This window comes from Peromyscus eremicus, chromosome 11 (genome assembly GCF_949786415.1).
Source record: "Peromyscus eremicus chromosome 11, PerEre_H2_v1, whole genome shotgun sequence".
NCBI classification, from domain to species: Eukaryota; Metazoa; Chordata; class Mammalia; order Rodentia; family Cricetidae; genus Peromyscus; species Peromyscus eremicus.
The window spans coordinates 28,421,765-28,441,093 of record NC_081427.1 but is presented as its reverse complement, the minus strand read 5'-3'; the positions used below and the strand labels follow the sequence as shown (position 1 = coordinate 28,441,093).

Genomic DNA, 19,329 nt, shown 5'->3' with positions numbered 1-19,329 from the left:
AATCCCTGTGTGTGGGAGACAGAGGCAGGTCGATCTCTCTGAGTTTGGGTTTGAGGCCAGTGTGGTCTGCAAAGTGAGTCCCAGGAGAGCCAGAACTATATAAAAGAGAGACCCTGTCCCCCTCCCCCACCCCCATAAAAACCTGAACAAACTCCAAAACCCACATGGTGTGGAGAGGAAAATAGACACAGGTAGAAGTTAAGTCCATATAAAGGAAAACTGCGTGATGACTGGAGTTCACATGTACTAATAATATCTGTTGAACATCTGCTGTCAGCTGAACGTTTGTGGAGAGTCCATGGGGATGAAGATGTAAACAATTGCATTAATAATTACTTTATTTAAGGAAAATAATCTAAACAATAAATTTTTAGCATTATGTATCTGTCAATATGAGATTGTCTTGAAGCAAATTGGGATAATAGCAAGTTAAACTGAATTATGGCCTCGAATGCAATAAAATTTAGTTAAACACAGAATCTTTGGAATATGGCTTTTGGCCAGGTGTGGTGGTGTGTCCCTGTGTTCCTGGGATGCGGTGTGTCAGGTTCTTTATGTTGAGCTGACAAAGCCGGCAAACAGCAGCTGCTCAGAGAACGTTTGGGACTGTAACAGGAACGCTGTATAGCTGAAAGAATAGTTCAGTCCCTTAGGAGGTTAAAATCCAGAAGGAATGAGAAAAATACCATATTTGACATGTACGTAGACTTATGTAATAAGCAGGTCAGAAGTCAGAGGTCATGTTGGTGACATTTGGCTCATCAGTGTATTCAGTGTCTAATGTGAGTTAGATCTCTATCCTATGCAACAAATTACTCCAATCTTTAGCATCATTATAAGCTCACAGGGTTCGAAGCTCAGAATCCAGAAACATCTTAACTGTGAGTTCTAGGTTAGGGTTCTTCAGGAGGTGACAGTCAAGGTGTCAAGTTGAACCACAGCACTGGAAGGTGTGCCTGGGACTGGAGAATTCACTTGCTGGTTCTCATGTGATGGTTAGCAGAAGGCTTCATTTCCAGCCTTAACCTGGAGTGGTGACTGCAGGGCTGGCAGAGAGAAAGACAGAGAGACGAGGCAGAAACAGAGACAGACAGGCATACATAGCAAGACAGAAGCACAGTGTCTTTTCTGACCTACCTTTTCTCAGTGATAGGTGCACTGTCAGATCATTTGTGTTGGCGTATGACTCACCCTGGTTTGATGTCATGGAGCAGGTGAAGGCTGGGAACTCTGCATGGCAGGGATAACCAGAGCCTGGAGGCTGCTGCCATAGCTGGCATGGACTGGCTAAGTGTTGACTTAGGAGAAAGTGTAGAAGGTGGAGACAAGTACACTTTGCCCACACTGCTTCCCCGTGGGAGACGCTTGACTTCCAGTGCTGCTGATGACATGGGCATGGGGATGGCATTTCCAGCTGAAAATTGACCAACGACAGAAAGGGGAGGGAGTTCTTCAAAGTGACAAGGTCAAGTTTAATCCTCCAATACTACTGTACTGATGGAGAACCTTAGTTGAATGGTACAGATTAAACAAAAGATGTGGAAGGAAGATGTGCTAATGTCTTTCTGATATTTTCATTGCTAAAAACATTTTTGAGATTTTTCTCATTTAAAAAAAAGTGCTGTTTCCTTTCATTCTTTTTTTTAACTTATTTTTTTTAAAGATTGGAACATTTTTCCCTTCCCTTTTCTTTCCTCCAAACTCCCACATATACCCCTCCTTGTTCTCTTTCAAATACATGGCCCCATTTTTCATTAATGGTTGTTACATGCGTGTATATATATGCATATATATACACATGTGCATTTCTAAATATAACTGTATAATGTTACTAACGTGTGTTTTCAGGGCAAACCATTGGTATTAGCTAACCAGTTGCTGTTCTCTTCCCTGGGGAAGACTATTTCTTCGCTCTCAGTGTTCCTTAGTTGCCTATTGTGGTAATACTGTGTCCCCCAATATATTGTGCACCCTCATAAACTTATCTGGGGTCAGAGAACAGAACAACCACTAGAGAGACATAGAGGCCAGAAAATGGTGGCACATACATCTTTAATCCTAGCATTCTGGAGGCAGAGATCCATCCAGATCTCTGTGAGTTCAAAGCCACACTGGAAACTGCCAGGCATGGTGACACTTGCCTTTAATCCCAGGAAATGATGGCAGGAAGCAGAAAGGTATATAAGGCGTGAGGACCAGGAACTAAGTTTGTTAAGCTTTTAGCTTTTAGCAGCAGTTCAGCTGAGTTCCATTCAGATGAGGACACAGAGGCTTCCAGTTTGAGGAAACAAGATCAGCTGAGGAACTGGCGAGGTGAGGTTGGATGTGGTTTGTTCTTTTTCTTTGATCTTTCAGCGTTCACCCCATATCTGGCTCCGGAGTTTTTTTTATTAACAAGACCCTTTAAGATTCGTGCTACAGCCTATAGTTCTTTGTGTAGGGTTGAGGCTGCGTGGGCTTTCCCTCGTCCACCCTGCAGTGCCTGTTGTCATTGTCCCTGTGCGGCTCATGTTGGCACAGTCATGTGAGTGAGACTTTGTAGGTGCAGCTCTGACATTGCTAGATCTATCTGAGTTGGTTCCAGTATGAACCATGCAAGGAACTTGTGCTCTAAATCCAAGGTGGTGCTTTTCTATGAGTGTGGTCAGTTTCTTCTCTAGTTCTTTCCAGATAAAATTCTGTTAATATTGTAACACTTAAAACATGACTTCAAGGGTTACAGCTAGAGAGACAGAGCTTTGCTTTGTTAGAGATTAGGTTTGGTAGAGATTAGGTGACTTCAAACTTTAGCTTATGAACAGTTGAAGATGCTTTGGTGTTGTTGTATTAAAGAATCCAATGCTTTTCAAACTCTGGAGTTTTAGGAGCTGTTTATTTTAGTAGTTCTGAAATTCAAGGAACTCTCTGATCTCTCATCTTCTCCTGCAGGCTCCGAGGCTTCTGGACCTCAGCTTTTGCCAGTGAGAGCACTCAATGAAGTCTTCATTGGGGAGAGTCTGTCATCCAGGTACCTTGACGATTGTGATTGGGGATGCGGAATTCAGTGTTCCAGTACTTCTTTTGATAGTTTCATCTAATTTCTGCAACCTGGCTTATAGAAGTAGTAATATAATAGTATATAGTATATATTGTAGTACTATATAGTAGTATATAAGAGGAATTATTATTTAATAGAATTATTTTTAAAGCCGTCACATATGCTGATACTAAGGAAGTAGACTATTCTATGAGGAAAAAGTTTGTGAACCTCCACATTCAGCAGTTCCTCAGAGTCCTTCCTGCACTACCACTGATCCTAAAGCCTCAGGAGACTGAGGTACTCAGCATACGTTTGCAGGTGATAACATTTTTTAAGTAGTCTGTATTAAAATTTCTTTTCTAAAAGTGAGTGTAGTAGTGCATTCCTATACTCCAGCTGCTTGGGAGGCCTCTGACAGTTAAAAGCTCAGAAGCTTGAGTTCCTGGCTTAGGCAGCATCGTGAAAAACCTATCCCTCCTCTTGGCTCTCTCCCACCCTCCATCTACCCTTCCCTCTCCCTCCCGCCTCACAGCATAGTAAAAACCTCTCTCTCACACACAACACACATACACATATCCCCCCCCGACATATACATATGTCTCACACACATCTCTCACACATTTTCACACAATACACATTCTGACACACACGTCTCTCTCACACATACACATTCTCACACACTCTCACACATACATTTCTCTCCCCTTCTGCCTCATACTCATAAACATACACACATACACAAGTGGAGGAGAATGTCTCCAATTATTAGTGCCTTTAAAGCTGATTTGCTTATTTACTTCTTTGTGTGCAGGATCCAGTTATGAATCACACACTGCATTTTGCTGTTGTGGCTTTCCGCTTATAAAATTAATAATAATGCCTTTGTCTCACCTCAGTTTTGTCATTTGGGGTACTAATACTTTGGACCAGTCTGAGCCGGTTGGTTGCAGGACACCCCTTATTTTATGTCTGCCCCTTGTTTGCTGTGTAAGCTTCAGATAAGGTGGTTTTGATCTTGCTACATAGTTGTTGTTCAGTGTTTAATGTAACCCAAACGCAAATGTGTCGACAGTTCAAGGTTAATGTCTTTATTAAGGGCTGGAGATGCATCTCAGTGGCAGAGTGCTTTCCCAGCACGTGTGAGTCTCTAGGTTTATCTCCCAGTAGTGCATGCATGCACACACACACACATACACAGATATCACTATTGTTAGCAAAAATTAATTCAATGTAAACATATAGAATGTACTTTATTACTGATGAATGTGTTTTCTGATACCTAACTTCAACAGCTTTGAAGTGCCAACATTTTCTTCCAACCTTGAGAACACGTGATTACTCGCTGTGAAATGACCACCAGGGAATAGTCAGTTTCACTGTAGTCCATTGTGCCCGTTTCCCCAGTTTGTGATTGTATAAATTAGGTGCAGAAGCGGGAGATGAGTTCAGGTCCTGCCTTTCTGCGATCACAACCACGTGACCCTTTGAGAGCTGCGTCGTTGAATCCCTAGTTGTAGTGTATGGACCACTGCTGATTCTCCTTATTGCAAGTTATATCCTTTCGTAAGGATATATGATGACAGATTCGTCATAACTCTCTTGTCATAAAAGTGACATCCACCTTCCAGCTAATACTGAATAAATAGCTTTATTATATCATGAATACAGTTTACATTAAAATAGTGACTAATGAGGCAGAATTACTTGAACAATTCTTTTGAATTACTGTATTTTGTTGTGTATAATATTTAATAAAAATATATTGTGTGCCTATTACGTACCATGTGTAGGGATACAAAGATATGCATGAAAAAGGTGAGGTTGGTAAAAATGTAAGTTTTTAAAATTTTAGAATATTCTTTCAAGAAATAAAATACTTACAGGACATTTATAACTTAAGTGTAAAATGTATTTATTTTAACATAGTAAGACATATGAGATATGTGTCCAGAAAGTTTTATCTCATGCTGTGTGTCAAATTTCACACAATGTAGAGATGATAATAGGTTTTGATGTGTAGAAGAGGAGGAGAGGATGAGAAAGGCACCATAGAGCGTCCGTTAAGTCGAAAAGAGCTGTGAGTCTGTGTTTACTGTGGGAAGCCATTTGTGCTTTACCTCACTCTGTTATAGGGAAGGCATGGCTAGCCAAAGCGAGCTGCTCCCTTCACGGCTGCATACTCTGTGTTTACTGAAGAGATGATGTAGAAGGGGATTTGGGATATTGGGACCAGAGGGCAGAGGGGGAGTCAGTGAAGTCTCACAGGGTGATGTCTGCTGCTTTTTTGTTCTTGGATGTCTTTCCTTAGATGTTTAGTGAGATAAGTGAACAGTGGTTCAGTTTGAGGCTGTTGAACGTGGTTTAACTATTCTGGAGGCTTTAGGGCTAATTTTTAAAGGCTCTGTGACTGGACCCATAGTCAAAAAGAGCATGAACACATTAAATGTCTGCTCTCTGCTGTCCATCAAGCTGTGTATATTGTATTGTTACTTCATGCTCTCATAGCAGCCCCATGAGGAAGGAAGCTGTGGTTATCTGCAAGAGCAGTGAGGCCCAGAAGGTCAGATAGTTGCATAGGTCATGTAATTATTTAGAAGCAAAACTGTCCTTTGAGCCCATTATTCCTGGTCCCAGACTTGGATTGAGGCTTTACTGTGCTCTGGAACCTTACATGCTTTGCTTGGAAAATGTGAAGCGCAGCAATGTTTTCCCTGCCTCACTTTCAATGTTCTTAGATTGAAGAACATTTTAAAAGCCCGTGTTTTTTCTTTTCTGTCTGTTCTGACCTAGAATGCCTTATTGTTGGGCTGTAGCAGTGGACAATTTAAGAAGAAGTATACCCAATCTAAAGGGACTGTGAGTTTTATTGCTGCCTTAAAAATAATCTCCCCCAAACAAAAAATCCTGTGAATTAACTAATCCCAATAAACCTGCATGTAGATTGACACTAAATTTGCTCATCATTTGGGCTCAGCATCTCTCACCTGGCTGTAATCGTCTCCCACTCTCTCTGATCCTCTCCACTCTCACTCTCTTTTTTCCGCTTTGTTCTAGCACAGTAGCAGACATTGCTGGGGATTTTGCTGACTTGTCTGTACATAATAGGCTTCTAATGTGCTTTTTTGAGGAAGAAATAACTGACCCATGAAATAGACTAAAGGTGAATATTAGGACTGTTGTCTTTTATAAAGAACAGTAACGAAAGAAGTTATATCATGCAAAACTCATATTAGGAGCTTGGAGAAGTTGAAGGAATTAGAATGAGAAATAAATTACTATAGTGTTAGTGTTTGCAAGTATGCTTAATAACTTATTCTGAAAACCCGTATTTTATTAAGAGTTTAACTTCTTAATTTGCTGAAGAAACAGTGTAATGTTTGCGATTGACACCATTATTTTAAGGTAGAATTTACACAGTAGGCTTTTACATACTTCAGAAGTTCTTCCTGTCATCCTCTCAGTATTTAAAGACTAGTCTCATGTGTGCTAGTGTCAAAAAACTCCTTTTGTATTTGTGGAAAGTTCTAAAACATACTAACTGTTCAAGAAATTATACCTTGATGTTATTCTTAGTTTTGTCTGCTGATATAGAATTGAAGGTTTTCTTTACGCTTTTGTCTGTTGGCCTACTACCATTTAAAATGGTATACTAGCATATAGCTTAAGTAAGAGTTTAGCAGCAACTCCGGTTATTACAAAGAGTTAGGTGTAGATGGTGTTATGTCAGGAATTAGGTGCCAAGAATGACACCCATCTGGAGATGAAATTGTTTGAATTCCGAGAGGAAGCACTGTGTGTGCCAGGTTCCATAAGAACAGAATTAGCACTGTTAGAAAATGTGCGAGCCCTTGTCTGAAACACTACTGTATATAGGAAGGAGGTGACTAGATCAGATAGGCATGCAGATATGTGAATGTTTTTTCCTTCTAATTTTTTCACTTAATCAATATTGGAATTAGCATGGTGATGTGTCTGCTAAGTCAGATATGTCTTGGTCAAGCTGATTTACTTAGATTTTTAGGAATTTTGAAGATCAGTATTTTTTACTGGGACCCTAACACAGCTCAGCAAACACAGTTTTCTATTTTCAATTCATAGGGCTTCCTACTATGAAATTTCAGTTGATGATGGCCCCTGGGAAAAGCAGAAGAGTTCAGGACTCAATCTGTGTACTGGAACAGGATCAAAGGCCTGGTGAGTAAGGTGGGAAGCCGCCTGTCAGGGTGTGTGAACTGTTTTAAGTTACAAAATGGATTTTCTCTTTTAAATGATGCCTCTGACTCCTCTAACCTGCAGGGGCAGCACACTGTTGTTGAGCACATTCAAAGCTGACCTTACTGTCTTCAATTTTCTTTTCCTTCTATGTTTCATGTACTGTTTACCTCTGTCACTGTTTACCCAGACGCATTGCTAGAGGAAAAGTATTGCTTCCTACAATCTCACTTTTTCCTTCTTGCTCTCCTTTGCCCTCCCCTCCACATAGACTGGTCTCAAAATCCTTTGCTTTGCACTTCCCAACTCTTTGCCCACTTTGTCAACTTCTGCTGCTGCTGCTTTGGTCTGGGTCCCATCTTTTTAGGTAGATATTCTTTGCGCCTGACCTCCTTTGCTCCTGGTTGTCATCTGAACACTACCAACAGAGTGATCATTGTAAGTGCAGAGTGGTACTTGTAAATACCCATAGAGAACGTCCATTTATCTGCTTTAACGCTTTGTCGGCACTATGTACACAGTGCTTCATCCCACACCGTCACCCTGCAAATGTGGCCATGGCCGCCTTGCTCTCTTTATCCCCGTGGTGCCCTCCCCTCCCCGAGAGCCCTCTGGAGACACAGACTGCTTGTCATTCCCAGCACACACCTTGCTCTCCTTTAGCCTTTTGTTCCTGGTCAATGCTGCTGCTTCCTGCTTGGAATTTCTGAGTCGCCTCCACTTCCCATCCAGTGCTCAGATGCCGTTCTCTGAAGGCAGCGTCATTCACCTCAGCTTCTTTCAAAAGCACAATGAATGGGTCCCCTTTGTCCGTCCCCAGCGCCTCTCCTGGTGCTGTCATAGCACCCGTGTATGACGAGTCCAACGGGCCGATGGTACCCGGCTACTCTGGGCATTTTGAGGGGTTTGATGGGAGCTAGTGTTTTCGTTTTCCTCCTGTTCGATTTTTTGTGTGTAGCAGGGTATAGTGCCTAGTACATACTTATTCAGATCTTTCTTAAGTAAATGAATGCATGCTCTCAAAACTAGCACAGTGTTTGTGAAGCTGTGATTTGATCTGTATGTGGTGGCCTAAAATCCAGCACTTGAGAGGCTGAGGCAAGAGGATGGTGGTTTGAAGCGCTTGGAGGCTACATAGTGAGACTACGTCTTACAAAAACATTTAAAGTCTCCCTCATCAAATGTCACTTTTAAGTTGGGCTTGGGAATGTGGAGTTTGTTTGCTACTTTTTCAGCATGGCTTTTAAAACTTTCTATTACAGAACATTTTAATTTATGTAAACAGAGACAAAGAGAGTCTAGTGTTCAGTGGTGAATCCATGTCCCATACTGTTTTCTGTATACATTGATCTTAACTATCTCTTCCATACTATTCTGAAGTAGATTTCAGAAATCATTTCATTTCCTTCATGAGCAGGACTAGTACATCTTTAAAAAAAAAGTTAGTCCCAGCTAAATAACATCTCATTGTTTTGAGGAATAGCAAGAGGACCATTTCTAAAATAGATTTTCTGATCATTTTAAAAATTAATCATTTGGGGCTTGCAGCTTAGCTCAGTGGATAAAGGCACTTGCCACCAAGCACACCACACCCCGAGTTCGGTCCCCAGGACTTCCATGGTAGAAGAAGATAACTCCTCAAGGTTGTTCTGTGACTTCCATGTGGGTGGCAATATGTGTGTACTTCCTGTCCCCCATCCCACCTCCTTCCCCCAACCTAATCAATAATTGTAAGAAAATATATCCTCTGATAGGCTACAAAATTGGTTTTAACCATCTCGTAAGTTAAATTGGGGGCACAACAGTGAACAGCTTTTGGTGATCACAGAAACCTCTTTTCTGCTGAAAAGGGTGAGCATATCTGTTGAAAACAAAAGTGAGAATTAGGAATTGTTCCTCAGAGTCTTTCCTGTTTCTTCCACAACATGCTCTGTAAGAACGTGCATGGTGTCATCATTCGGGTACAGGCTGGGGAGTTAGAACTCGATAAACCAGTTAGTAGCTTTGCCATGTGAAGGGAAAGATTAGGATACTATTTCTTGATCTTGTCTTACTGCTTTTGATAGAGAAAAAAAGTTTATCTGACCTTAGTTTTTGTTTTGAGTATTAAATGTGTGACTCATTAGCAGCTATAACAGGAAAACCAACCCTAATCTTAGTGGCTTAATACATTAAAAAGCTTATTTCTTGTGCTCATAAAGTCCAGTGTGGGCATTCCCGATTGACAGGTGGCTCTCCTTTAGTGGCAGGGGGTGGGGATGGTAGGGCAGCTCCTGCCATTCTGTGGCTCTGCTATCTTCTGAGGTGGTGACTAAGGTCACTGTACTGAGCTGTAGAGAAGGAAGACCGTGGCCTGTTCCCGTGGGAGGCTGGTCAGCAGGCATGGGGGTGTCATTCACTTGCATTTCCTTAGCTAGCACTTAGTAACACGGTTACATAGTGAGGGGCTAAAAGGTGGAAATCTAACCATGTGTATGGCAGGAAGTGTTTGAAGAAAGCTCATTTTTGCATAACCGGTCATCTCCCCCCAGGAGTAGGACATTGGGATTGTAGTGTCAGCAAGTCAGTTGTCCTTCTCAAGTCCTGGTTAATGTGATACATGCTTGAACTGCATCTACTGACAGCAGTTAGCTTCTTAAGATAGCTTCCAGTCTGTAACACAAATCTTAAAAGGTCTTATTAATGAAAACAAACCTGGAGTCAGATATTGGGGTGAATGCTGAAAGACCAGAGAGACAGAACAGGCCACAGCTAACCTCACCTTGCCAACTTCTCAGCCGATCCTGTTTCCTCAGACTGAAAGCCTCTGAGTCCTCACCCGAATGGATCTCAGCTGAACTGCTGCTAAAAGCTTAACCAGGCTCTAGTTCCTGGTCCTCATGCCTTATATACCTTTCTGCTTCCTGCCATCACTTCCTGGGATTAAAGGTGTGAGTTACCATGCCTGGGCTGTTTCCAGTGTGGCTTTGAACTCTCTGCCTTTGGAATGCTAGGATTAAAGGCGTGTGTGCCACCGTTTTCTGGCCTCTATATCTAGTGGCTGTTCTGTTCTCTGACCCCAGATAAGTTTCTTAGGTTGCACAATATATTGGGGAACACAATATCACCACACCAGTCTGCATTATATGTGGAAATGTGTGGAGATAAATGACTTCTTATCAATAGGATTCTTTGTAGAATTGAGTAATAGGTTAATTTCAAATCTTTGAGTGTGTAATTGCTTTCCAGTTGGAAGTCTGTATGTCAACCCAGGTATAAAGATACTCTCCCCTCATACTCATGCCAGTAAATGTTTTTTAAACCACTAATTTGTAGTTGTCTTAATTTTAAGAAGTCTCTATATGTTAAATACATTGCACATTATTTTTAGTGTGCTTTTAGGACAGAAACAAGAATTATGTGCTTGCTTTTTTTCTAGGTCATTCAATATCAACAGGGTTGCAGCTCAGGCTGTTGAAGATGTTTTAAATATTGGTGAGTACTAAAACAGCTATTCTGTATTATAGAATTACTGGTATTATGTAATGTGCATGCTACGTGTTGGCTTTTGTGTGATGTACAATAGTAACTGAAGCTGTTTCCACCTTTCCTCTGTCAATAGCAAGACGACAAGGAAATCTGACTCTTCCATTGAACAAAGACTTGGTAGAAAAAGGTTAGTACCATATGGTCAGCTTTGAGAAAGAACAGTATTATGTGCATGCACCTAATTAGATGTTACACACTGTCTCATTAAATGTAGCTAAAACAAGGTAACTCAAAGCAGGGCTTCCAAGAAAAGTTTTTTAAATTACAATTTTATTTACTTTGTGTGAATGTGTGCATGGTGCTTGTGGAGGTCAGAGCACAACTTACAGGAGTTGGTTCTTTTCACCAAGTGAGTTCTAGGGATTTGAACTCAAGTCAGTAGGTTTGATGGCAGGCGCCTTTACCTGTGGACCGTCTTGCCTGCCCTAAAGCTGGAGTTTTATACTGTCACTTGTGTTCCCCATGAAATACAGCCATATATCAAGACACTACAATTGTAAATACAGCCTGGGTGATAGATTTGTGTGCTGTAAGTGAGGAAATGCATATCTAAATTCATGCTGTCCCAGTAGGCTTTTCCATAGTCATGGTCCTGCTTTTCATGGTGTAAGCACTATCAACGGATTCTTCCCGTTTTCAGTTTGAGACTTAAAAGATTTTAGTCATGGCTTGGCAGTTAGCATGCACTAAATTGGTATCAAGGGAAGGGAAATTGGCACCCGCAGTTTCTAGGTACAGGATTTAGTGTAGACTTCATGAGGTCTAAGTAAAGATACATGGTGTTGGATGTTGTTAGTGCCCTGGGTTGATTACTCCTCAGTGTATACATGAGTCAGAGAATCACCTTGTTTGTGCCTTATGTACAAATATGTACTAACGTTACGTCGAATGCAAACCTAAACACAGTAAACATTAATACAGCTGAAATTTGTGTAATTCCTATCGAAGTTGCACGCAGAATACAAGGACAAACGTTAGGAAATGTGTAAAGGCTTTACTGAGTGAACACTTCTTTGAAGATTGAGCTATCTACAGAAACTAGACGGTCAGTGGACGTCACTGTCACAGACATTCCTACAACCACTCTTCAAGTTTCTTTCATAGCTAGCACATTTTCTAGTTTACTTTTTGTGATAAGTTAGATTATTTTTTTTTTCTTACAGAACCAAATACAGTTTTTCAGCCTTAATAAGGATTTTAAAAAATGATACTTTTAGTAGTGCCCAGACTCATGGTATAACTCCTGGGGTCGTGACGTGGCAGCGGGCTGTAGCGCCCAGTCAGACACAAGGGTAGAAGGTTAACAGCACATAGCCCCTCTGGTGTTCTGTGCTGCGGTGATGTTCAGTAGGCTATGGTCACTAAATACGTTTTCAGCTTGAAATATTTTCAAATTATGATGGGTTTATTGAGATATAACATTGCAAGTTAAGGAACATACACACGCATATAAAATTCTAACCATAGTTGCACAAACAAGATGCATTATTTGACAGTCTGTTTTTTCGGTGTGATACTCAGCTGAACTTTCACTTCTAACTTCTTGTATAGTTGTCCTCTTCTTTTTTTTTTTCTTTGATGAGAAAGCAATCTGGGTGCACAGGCTGGACTCAAATTTCTCCCGGGCTTAAGCCATCCTCCTGCCTCCCAAGTAGCTGGAACCGCAGACATAGGCTGCCATGTCTGCTTGTACATTTGTCTTCAACTAACTTAGGTTTGGTGGCCAAGCCTCAGGTGCTTCTTTGTTAGAGAGAAAATGGGTCCTAAAAGTTTCTTCAAATATCTTAAGATGTGCAGCCTCACTGGAGAAAGATTCACCGCCTTCCATTGGTTGAGACTGCACTTTCCTCTTCTTACTGATTCTGATGGGATACTTGAGGGAACTTGACAACTCATGTTCCAGTCCTGAGTTTTTGCCACTGCTTAATTCCTAGCTTTGTGTTTGTTTCTTTTTTTTCTCCCCAGTTGGACCTCTTCTCCGTTGTGAGTGATGAGTGCTTTTGTGGGTTAATAATTGAACCTAATCGTTGTTGATTTCTAAGGCTTTTTATGGTAGAGTACGGAATACGAGTTCCCAAGCGATGCGCTCTGAAGTAGCCTTTGAACACACGCTTCCAATTGGGAGCAGTGTGTCTGCCATGTGCTCCTCAGACGTGGCCATCCTTTATTAAATGTGCTCTTTTCCCCTTACAGTAACGAATGAATATAACGAATCATTGCTCTACAGTCCCGAAGAACCGAAAATACTTTTCAGTATTCGAGAGCCAATAGCGAACAGAGTTTTCTCAAGCAGCCGTCAGCGATGTTTCTCCTCAAAGTAAGCATCCTCAGGCAGCTCGTTCATCCCAAAGAAACACGAAAGAAGGAAAAACAAAACAGAAAACCCCACAGAAACAAACAAAATAAATCCCCCTTTTCTTTTGGAGACACTGAGGCCAATGTACTTTTTCTCCCCCTAGGAATGCCGCTTAGAAGGAAACATCTTAGCCTCTGTTTTATTCAGTTGACATTTAATTTCTATTTACAAATCTAAACTCACTTGTGTGTATTTCTTATATTTGAATGTTAACTAATTAGAAGGCTTCATGACATAGGGGATTGGAAAAGCTATGTAAACATACCATGAAATGCACTTCTGCAGCAAAAGGTTGGTAAATTGTTCGACACCAGGATTAAGAACTTCAAAGAATATTCCATTAGGGAAACAAAACAGCAAGGTACAGAGAACGATATTTGCAAAGGATATCTGGTCTATCTCGAGGTATTTGAGAATGGTGTCTGAAATCACTGCTCCAGTAGCCAGAACTTTGTGAGCATAGGCACAGTGCCACAAATGGAATTCTGAGTTTTACTTCACGGGGTCATAACTGAAATGCTAATGCATTGGAAAGTGTATTAAGTTACTTGAGGGTGTGTGTACAGTAAAGGTATAGTGTGCACGAAATGTGAATTTTGCTTAGACTTGGGTTTCATCCCTAGTTACCTCATATATATACATATATATAAATATTAAAAATTTGAAAAACCTTATTTAAAAGATTTCTGTTTCTAAGCATTTTGGTTAAGGGATACTCAGTCTAAATATAAAATTTCTAGCAAATCAGTAAAAGGCAGCCAGTGCATTTAACAAATAAAAAGCCAAAGATGTTTGGTCTTTCCCAAAGGCATATTTAATAAACATCTAAAAAGAAATGCTTGACCTTATTCGTTTGGGGAATGAAAACACCCCAAACTAGCATGGCTGAAATGAAGTTCAAGAATGGACAGGTCACTGCAGTGATAAGACAGTAGACAGAGGATATACTTGAGACGGAGCGGGCGGACATAGTATCTGGGAGAAGGTTATTGATGCTGTGTTCACGAACTGTGCATTAGTGAGTTACCTCTTCTCTGATTACATAATCCCTAAGTAAAATTTTACATGAGAATGCACTCTTGCTCAGTACTTAAAATCCTTGTAATGGAAATAACTCGGGAGTTACATGAAAGTGACCTGGCAACTATACCCAGTCTATTTTTTTTGTTTTTCCTTGAATTTGAAACTTGAGATGTTGATAATGCACCCACACTGTTTATAGTCACTGCTTCTCACATCACAGAGCAACTAAGTTTTTAAAATCAAGGCCAAATAAGCTGTTGGTTGTGTCAACAAAAGTCAGAGTTTACTTAGTGTTAAGTCCACTTGTTATTTAATGCGACATCTCTTTCCGCTTAGAGTTTGTGTCCGTTCTCGATGTTGGGATGCCTGCATGGTTGTGGATGGAGGAACTTCTTTTGAGTTTAACGATGGAGCCATTGCTTCGATGATGATCAATAAAGAAGATGAACTTCGAACTGTGATTCTAGAACAGTAAAGGATTTCCTCAGAAGACAGATTTGATTACTATAAACATATTTTTTTTCTGCAAATACAGATGACCAGCCATAAACCTCCTTTATTTTGGTTCGTACCAAGACTGGAGTCAAAGGTGGAGACTAAAGTGGGATCCATGTGCTGTTCTGTTCCATTTTGATAGTCAAAAACTGTTCACCATGTGAGAAGTGATGGACTGAATGGATTAGAATCATGTTGGTGAAGCTTCTGTATTACTTACAGTTGGTAACCAAAAGTATTGATATTCTTTAGAGAGGCAGGTTAAATAAAGGTTAAGTATTTAGGATTTCAAATTTAACTGTACAAGCATTTTGGTTTGGTTTGGTTTTTTTCTTCCTAACTTTGTGGAATTGGCTGTGTGTCATTTGATTAGTGTATTATTTTTATAGCACCTAAAAGTAAAGATTTTTAAAAATTTTGATGATGGAGAATTTTGATAAATCATGATGTTGACCTAACTGCAGTTGGTAAATGTGTTTTTGTAAATGTTAAGAATTTTCTAATTCTAGGAAATAATGATGAAATCACTATCGATTGAAAAAATTGAATCATTTAAAAAATTATTTGTAGATGAATTCTGACTTGTTGCCAATGCTAGATGAAATACATCTGTTGGGACAAATCATAATGTCCTTGTAAATGTATTAATTTTTCCATAGCAATTGTTGGTCAGACTTTTTTTTTTTTGAAAAATAGAGTCCAGTAGTCCCTTTCCTATTTTTGAATCTCTAGTGTGAACTCAAGGATTAGAAGGAGTTTGGTGAAACGCTCAAACCTTCCTTTAGTTTTGGAGAATTGGACTCTTTAGTAAACACATGAGATGTAGTTCAGAATTGCCTGACTTTAGTGTTGTGGTTTTCATTCATGTATTCTGAATTTTAAATAGTAGCTTTGGAGGACAGAACCTCAGAGCTCTCCACTCCCCGTATGAAAACCACTGTAGTTTGGAAGGAAAGTGTTGTCATTTAATTCTTGATCTCCTTAACAGAAACTAGTTTCCACAAGAAGCTGCCATTGCTAAATGAAATGGTGTTCTCATGCCACTTACTCAGCGTTGTAGACTTGTCACTTGGTGAAATTGGCTTTTCATCGACAGTATTTATCGAAGACTCATTCTGTGCCATCTGTCACCACATGTCATATAGTGAAGTGTTGGAACGACACTGGAATAGACTGTTAATGGAACTGGGGCCTAGTGAGCTCAAGCTGAAAGCTAGGATGCAATATCAGATCAGATGCTTTTAGCTTGCCGAACTCAACATGTTGCTCTTAATTAAAAAAATTAATGTCAATGTGCAAGGCGATCTAGGTCTGTCTAGGTTTTGTTGTTTATCCAGAATGTGTTCCCTAAGAGTATCTGCAGGAGGAAATATGTTAGTGTTTTTGCTGAGCCAAGTCTAATTTCTAGTATAATTTTTAAAAAAGACAATATATTTAAGATACCACTTTATATGGAAGTTAAATTCCATACTATAGAAATTCCCCTAAAAGGTTTTAAAGTACCTTGTTAGGAAAAAAAATGCCACTCCTGTCCTTGCTATAGCCAGGAAATCTGGTTGTCCATGATTTACCACAGATCTATTAATATGTCCCATTAACTGGTACCTAGCTGTGTGGAACTGTTCATAAGCAACACTTGGAAAGATACTAAAATTACTGACTGCTCCATTTGCAATCTAATTTCCGCTCTGTGGCAGGAGGGGATTTATTTCTAATAGATGAATGGCAAAGGATGTTGGCGTGTCAAATGTCTTTTTAAATGGGTTAATCTTTAATGACCACTGTATGCAAATAAAATTAAACCATTGTCTGTTCTTTTTTACTTTGTTTCTTATTTCCTAAATTCTTAGGAGATCACTATATAAGAATCAAATTTCCCCTGAAAACTGCGTTTCAAGTCTATCCCCACACCCATATCCTCTGTGCACCGTGCACTTGGCTCATTGGCATTACTTGGCAGAATGATAATTGTTTATTCAGAGGGCAAAATGCTTAATTCAAAAATGTATTTTTCACATAATTTAGTTTAATATTTTTGATGTTCTATAATTTTTATATTCTTGAATGGATAGCTTTCACGTACAAAATCATTTTTATGTAAGTAAAATAACACAAATAAGTATAAAGTAGTCACTTGAGCTGAAAGTGTCAAGTAAAACGTTAAGAACACAGGGGCTGGGGAGATGGCTCAGCACCTAAGAACACTTGCTGCACAAGTAGGAAGACCTGAGTTCAGATCCCCAGCAGCCCACACTGAGGATGGCAGCTGGGGAGGTAGTTGTGGCAGAGAAAGAATTGCCGGAGCTTGCAGGCTGCTGCTAGTCTAGGTCCAGGTTTGGTGAGACTGTTTCACAAGAGTAAGGTAAAGAATGATAGAACGGCCACCTGAAGTCCTCCTGTGGCACCCACACACGTGCGCGGGCACAGATTTGCTCACACACAAACAGAATTATAAAAAGTACTTAAGGACACCACTGCTGAGCTATGAAACTAGTATAAATTTAGGATTTAAATCACTAGGAGCTCTTTCCACGGTGTACATGTTATCTCTATCCATATGCTTAAGGATACTAAATAGTATCCCAGGGATAACTAATATGTGAAATAATAATGGTGGGTGAGGGGTAAAAGTAAATACACTGCTGAACTGTAACCCCAATCCTCTGGAGGTTTGGGTAAGATTGAGTTAAAAGTTTTGCTTGGGCTATATAGTAAGACCTTGTCTCAAATAATGAACCCTCTGAAATAATATTTCAATTATGTTTTCAAATGCTTATACTTACGAGGTATTAGAGGGCATAAGTCAGTGACAAGGCTATTTTGTAATTAAGGAAGGCGTACTTGAAGGTATTCTAAAGAAAATCACCGATTAGATAAGGAGCTGAAGATAAAGCATGGGCTGTTCTTGAAGAGGACCCAAGTTTGGTTCCCAGCACCCATGTCAGGCAGTTCACAAGAGCCTGTAACTCCAGGTCCGTGGTGTTTTCTGGCCCCCAAAGGCACCTGTAAACATGTGCACATGTACACACACACACACACACACACACACACACACACACACACAAATACATAGAGTAAAATTTAAAATGGTTCTCACTGAACATGGAGCCTGATGCCCAACACCATTTCAAATCTTACCAGTGTCTCCTGTTGTGCAGACTTTTTGGGTGTTTGATCCAACTCCAGCTTATGAAGATGACCATGTGGCTGGGGCAGCTTAACTGAAGCAGTTTTTTAAAGGATGACATCACTAAAACCCAGACTGTGGAATTCAGAACACATGATCTGTCTTCAGTAGATAAATTTCCAGGGATGAAAGAAAACCTAATGCTTAACTTTTTAAAGAATCACTGAATGCAACATGTGGACCATGTTAGGAGACTGATCAAAACAAACTGGGAATGGGGGCACAAGCCTGTAATCACAGCATTTAGCAGGCAGACTCAGGAGGGTCATGAGTTCAAGGTCAGCTGGAGCTAAAAGCTGTCTTGAGGCTAGCATGAGATACATAATGAGCTTTTGTGTCCAAACCAAACAGTTGAAAACACAGGAAAACTGGTAGACAGCTCTTCAACCCTATCCCTTCATTCCATGCTTATAGTTAATGCCGAATCTCTATCTTTTATATATACTGAAGTGTTTATAAAATTGAGGGAATGGTTGAGATCACATTAATGAGGCCGGCCAGGAGTTAGACTGTTGAAACTGGATGTTGAAGCTCTATGTATATACTTTATACTGTCCATCATTTAAAAACAAAATTAGAACCATAATGGTACTATAATTAAAAAAAAAAATCAGCAAACCTGGGTGATTTAGAACCACCAGCCTGGCATTCAAATGGAAAGGTTCAACCCAGTATAAGTTATTCACACTGTCTTTAAACCATGGATATAGACAGTGTAAGCCGATCCAGTCTGGACTTAAGTGTTATGTGTCATCAGCCACATCAAATATTTTATAAATGTCATTCTTGAGCACATTAAAGTTAACAAGCCTGTATTTAACACTTTTCAGAATGCATTATGAACGCATTTTGACAACAAGCACATAAAGCAGACAGGCAGATGGGGGTTGAGGCTGAAATCTTATTTTATCTGACCCAAATGGCAACCCAAAACGGATGCGTTCTAAATTTAAAGACCGCAGGAAAAAGGATACAAATTAGCTCAAGTACTCATTTTTATAAAAATGTATTTTATTTTAAAAAGAGTCTATAAAAGTAGAAATCACATACAAAAATACAGATTACTGCGACATGTTGGCAAAATAGCTCCCAGCTGGACTTGAGTAAGGAAGAACAGGAACTGTATGTCTGGGGCAGCTGGAGGCCAGAGTCCAACCAGAGCCCACCGTCAGCCCATCACTAATCTGTAAACAATAGTTTCAAGTCGTAGTTAGCGCTTTAACTACTCGGGAACTGTAGCATGATCATTCCGGTGTTACACTTTTTAAACTGCTCTTTAGGTCTGAGCAGCTAGATAAAGGCACTTCATATTATTGTTGTAACAGTAAATTTTTTTGATGAAAAAGTTAATAGAAATGTATTGTGGCTCTGTCGTAGTCAAAAGAGGTAACTGCATTGATTTTTTTTTCATTTTCTAAAACACAATTTGATCTTTTTGCTTCTGTCTATCAGATGTTAAAAAATGCATCTGTTATCAAAAGTTTTAATGCCCAGTGAGTCTTAAAAACT

General features: G+C 39.9%; 1 protein-coding gene across 4 annotated transcripts in view; it reads left to right on the top strand.

Annotated features, from left to right (window-relative positions):
• Positions 1 to 15,214, top strand: part of Nadk2 (NAD kinase 2, mitochondrial) — a 43,840-nt gene extending 28,626 nt beyond the window's left edge. For 2 of the 4 annotated variants that reach the window (XM_059276362.1, XM_059276360.1), the window contains 7 exons: positions 2,929 to 3,007; positions 5,810 to 5,875; positions 7,118 to 7,213; positions 10,650 to 10,705; positions 10,833 to 10,886; positions 12,953 to 13,076; positions 14,475 to 15,214. In XM_059276362.1, coding sequence (XP_059132345.1) covers positions 2,929 to 3,007; positions 5,810 to 5,875; positions 7,118 to 7,213; positions 10,650 to 10,705; positions 10,833 to 10,886; positions 12,953 to 13,076; positions 14,475 to 14,613 — 614 coding nt within the window. In that variant the 3' untranslated portion in view covers positions 14,614 to 15,214. The remainder of the gene's footprint in view (positions 1 to 2,928; positions 3,008 to 5,809; positions 5,876 to 7,117; positions 7,214 to 10,649; positions 10,706 to 10,832; positions 10,887 to 12,952; positions 13,077 to 14,474) is intronic. The other 2 variants (XM_059276363.1, XM_059276361.1) reach the window with 1 other exon arrangement.
• The last annotated feature ends 4,115 nt before the right edge of the window (positions 15,215 to 19,329 follow it).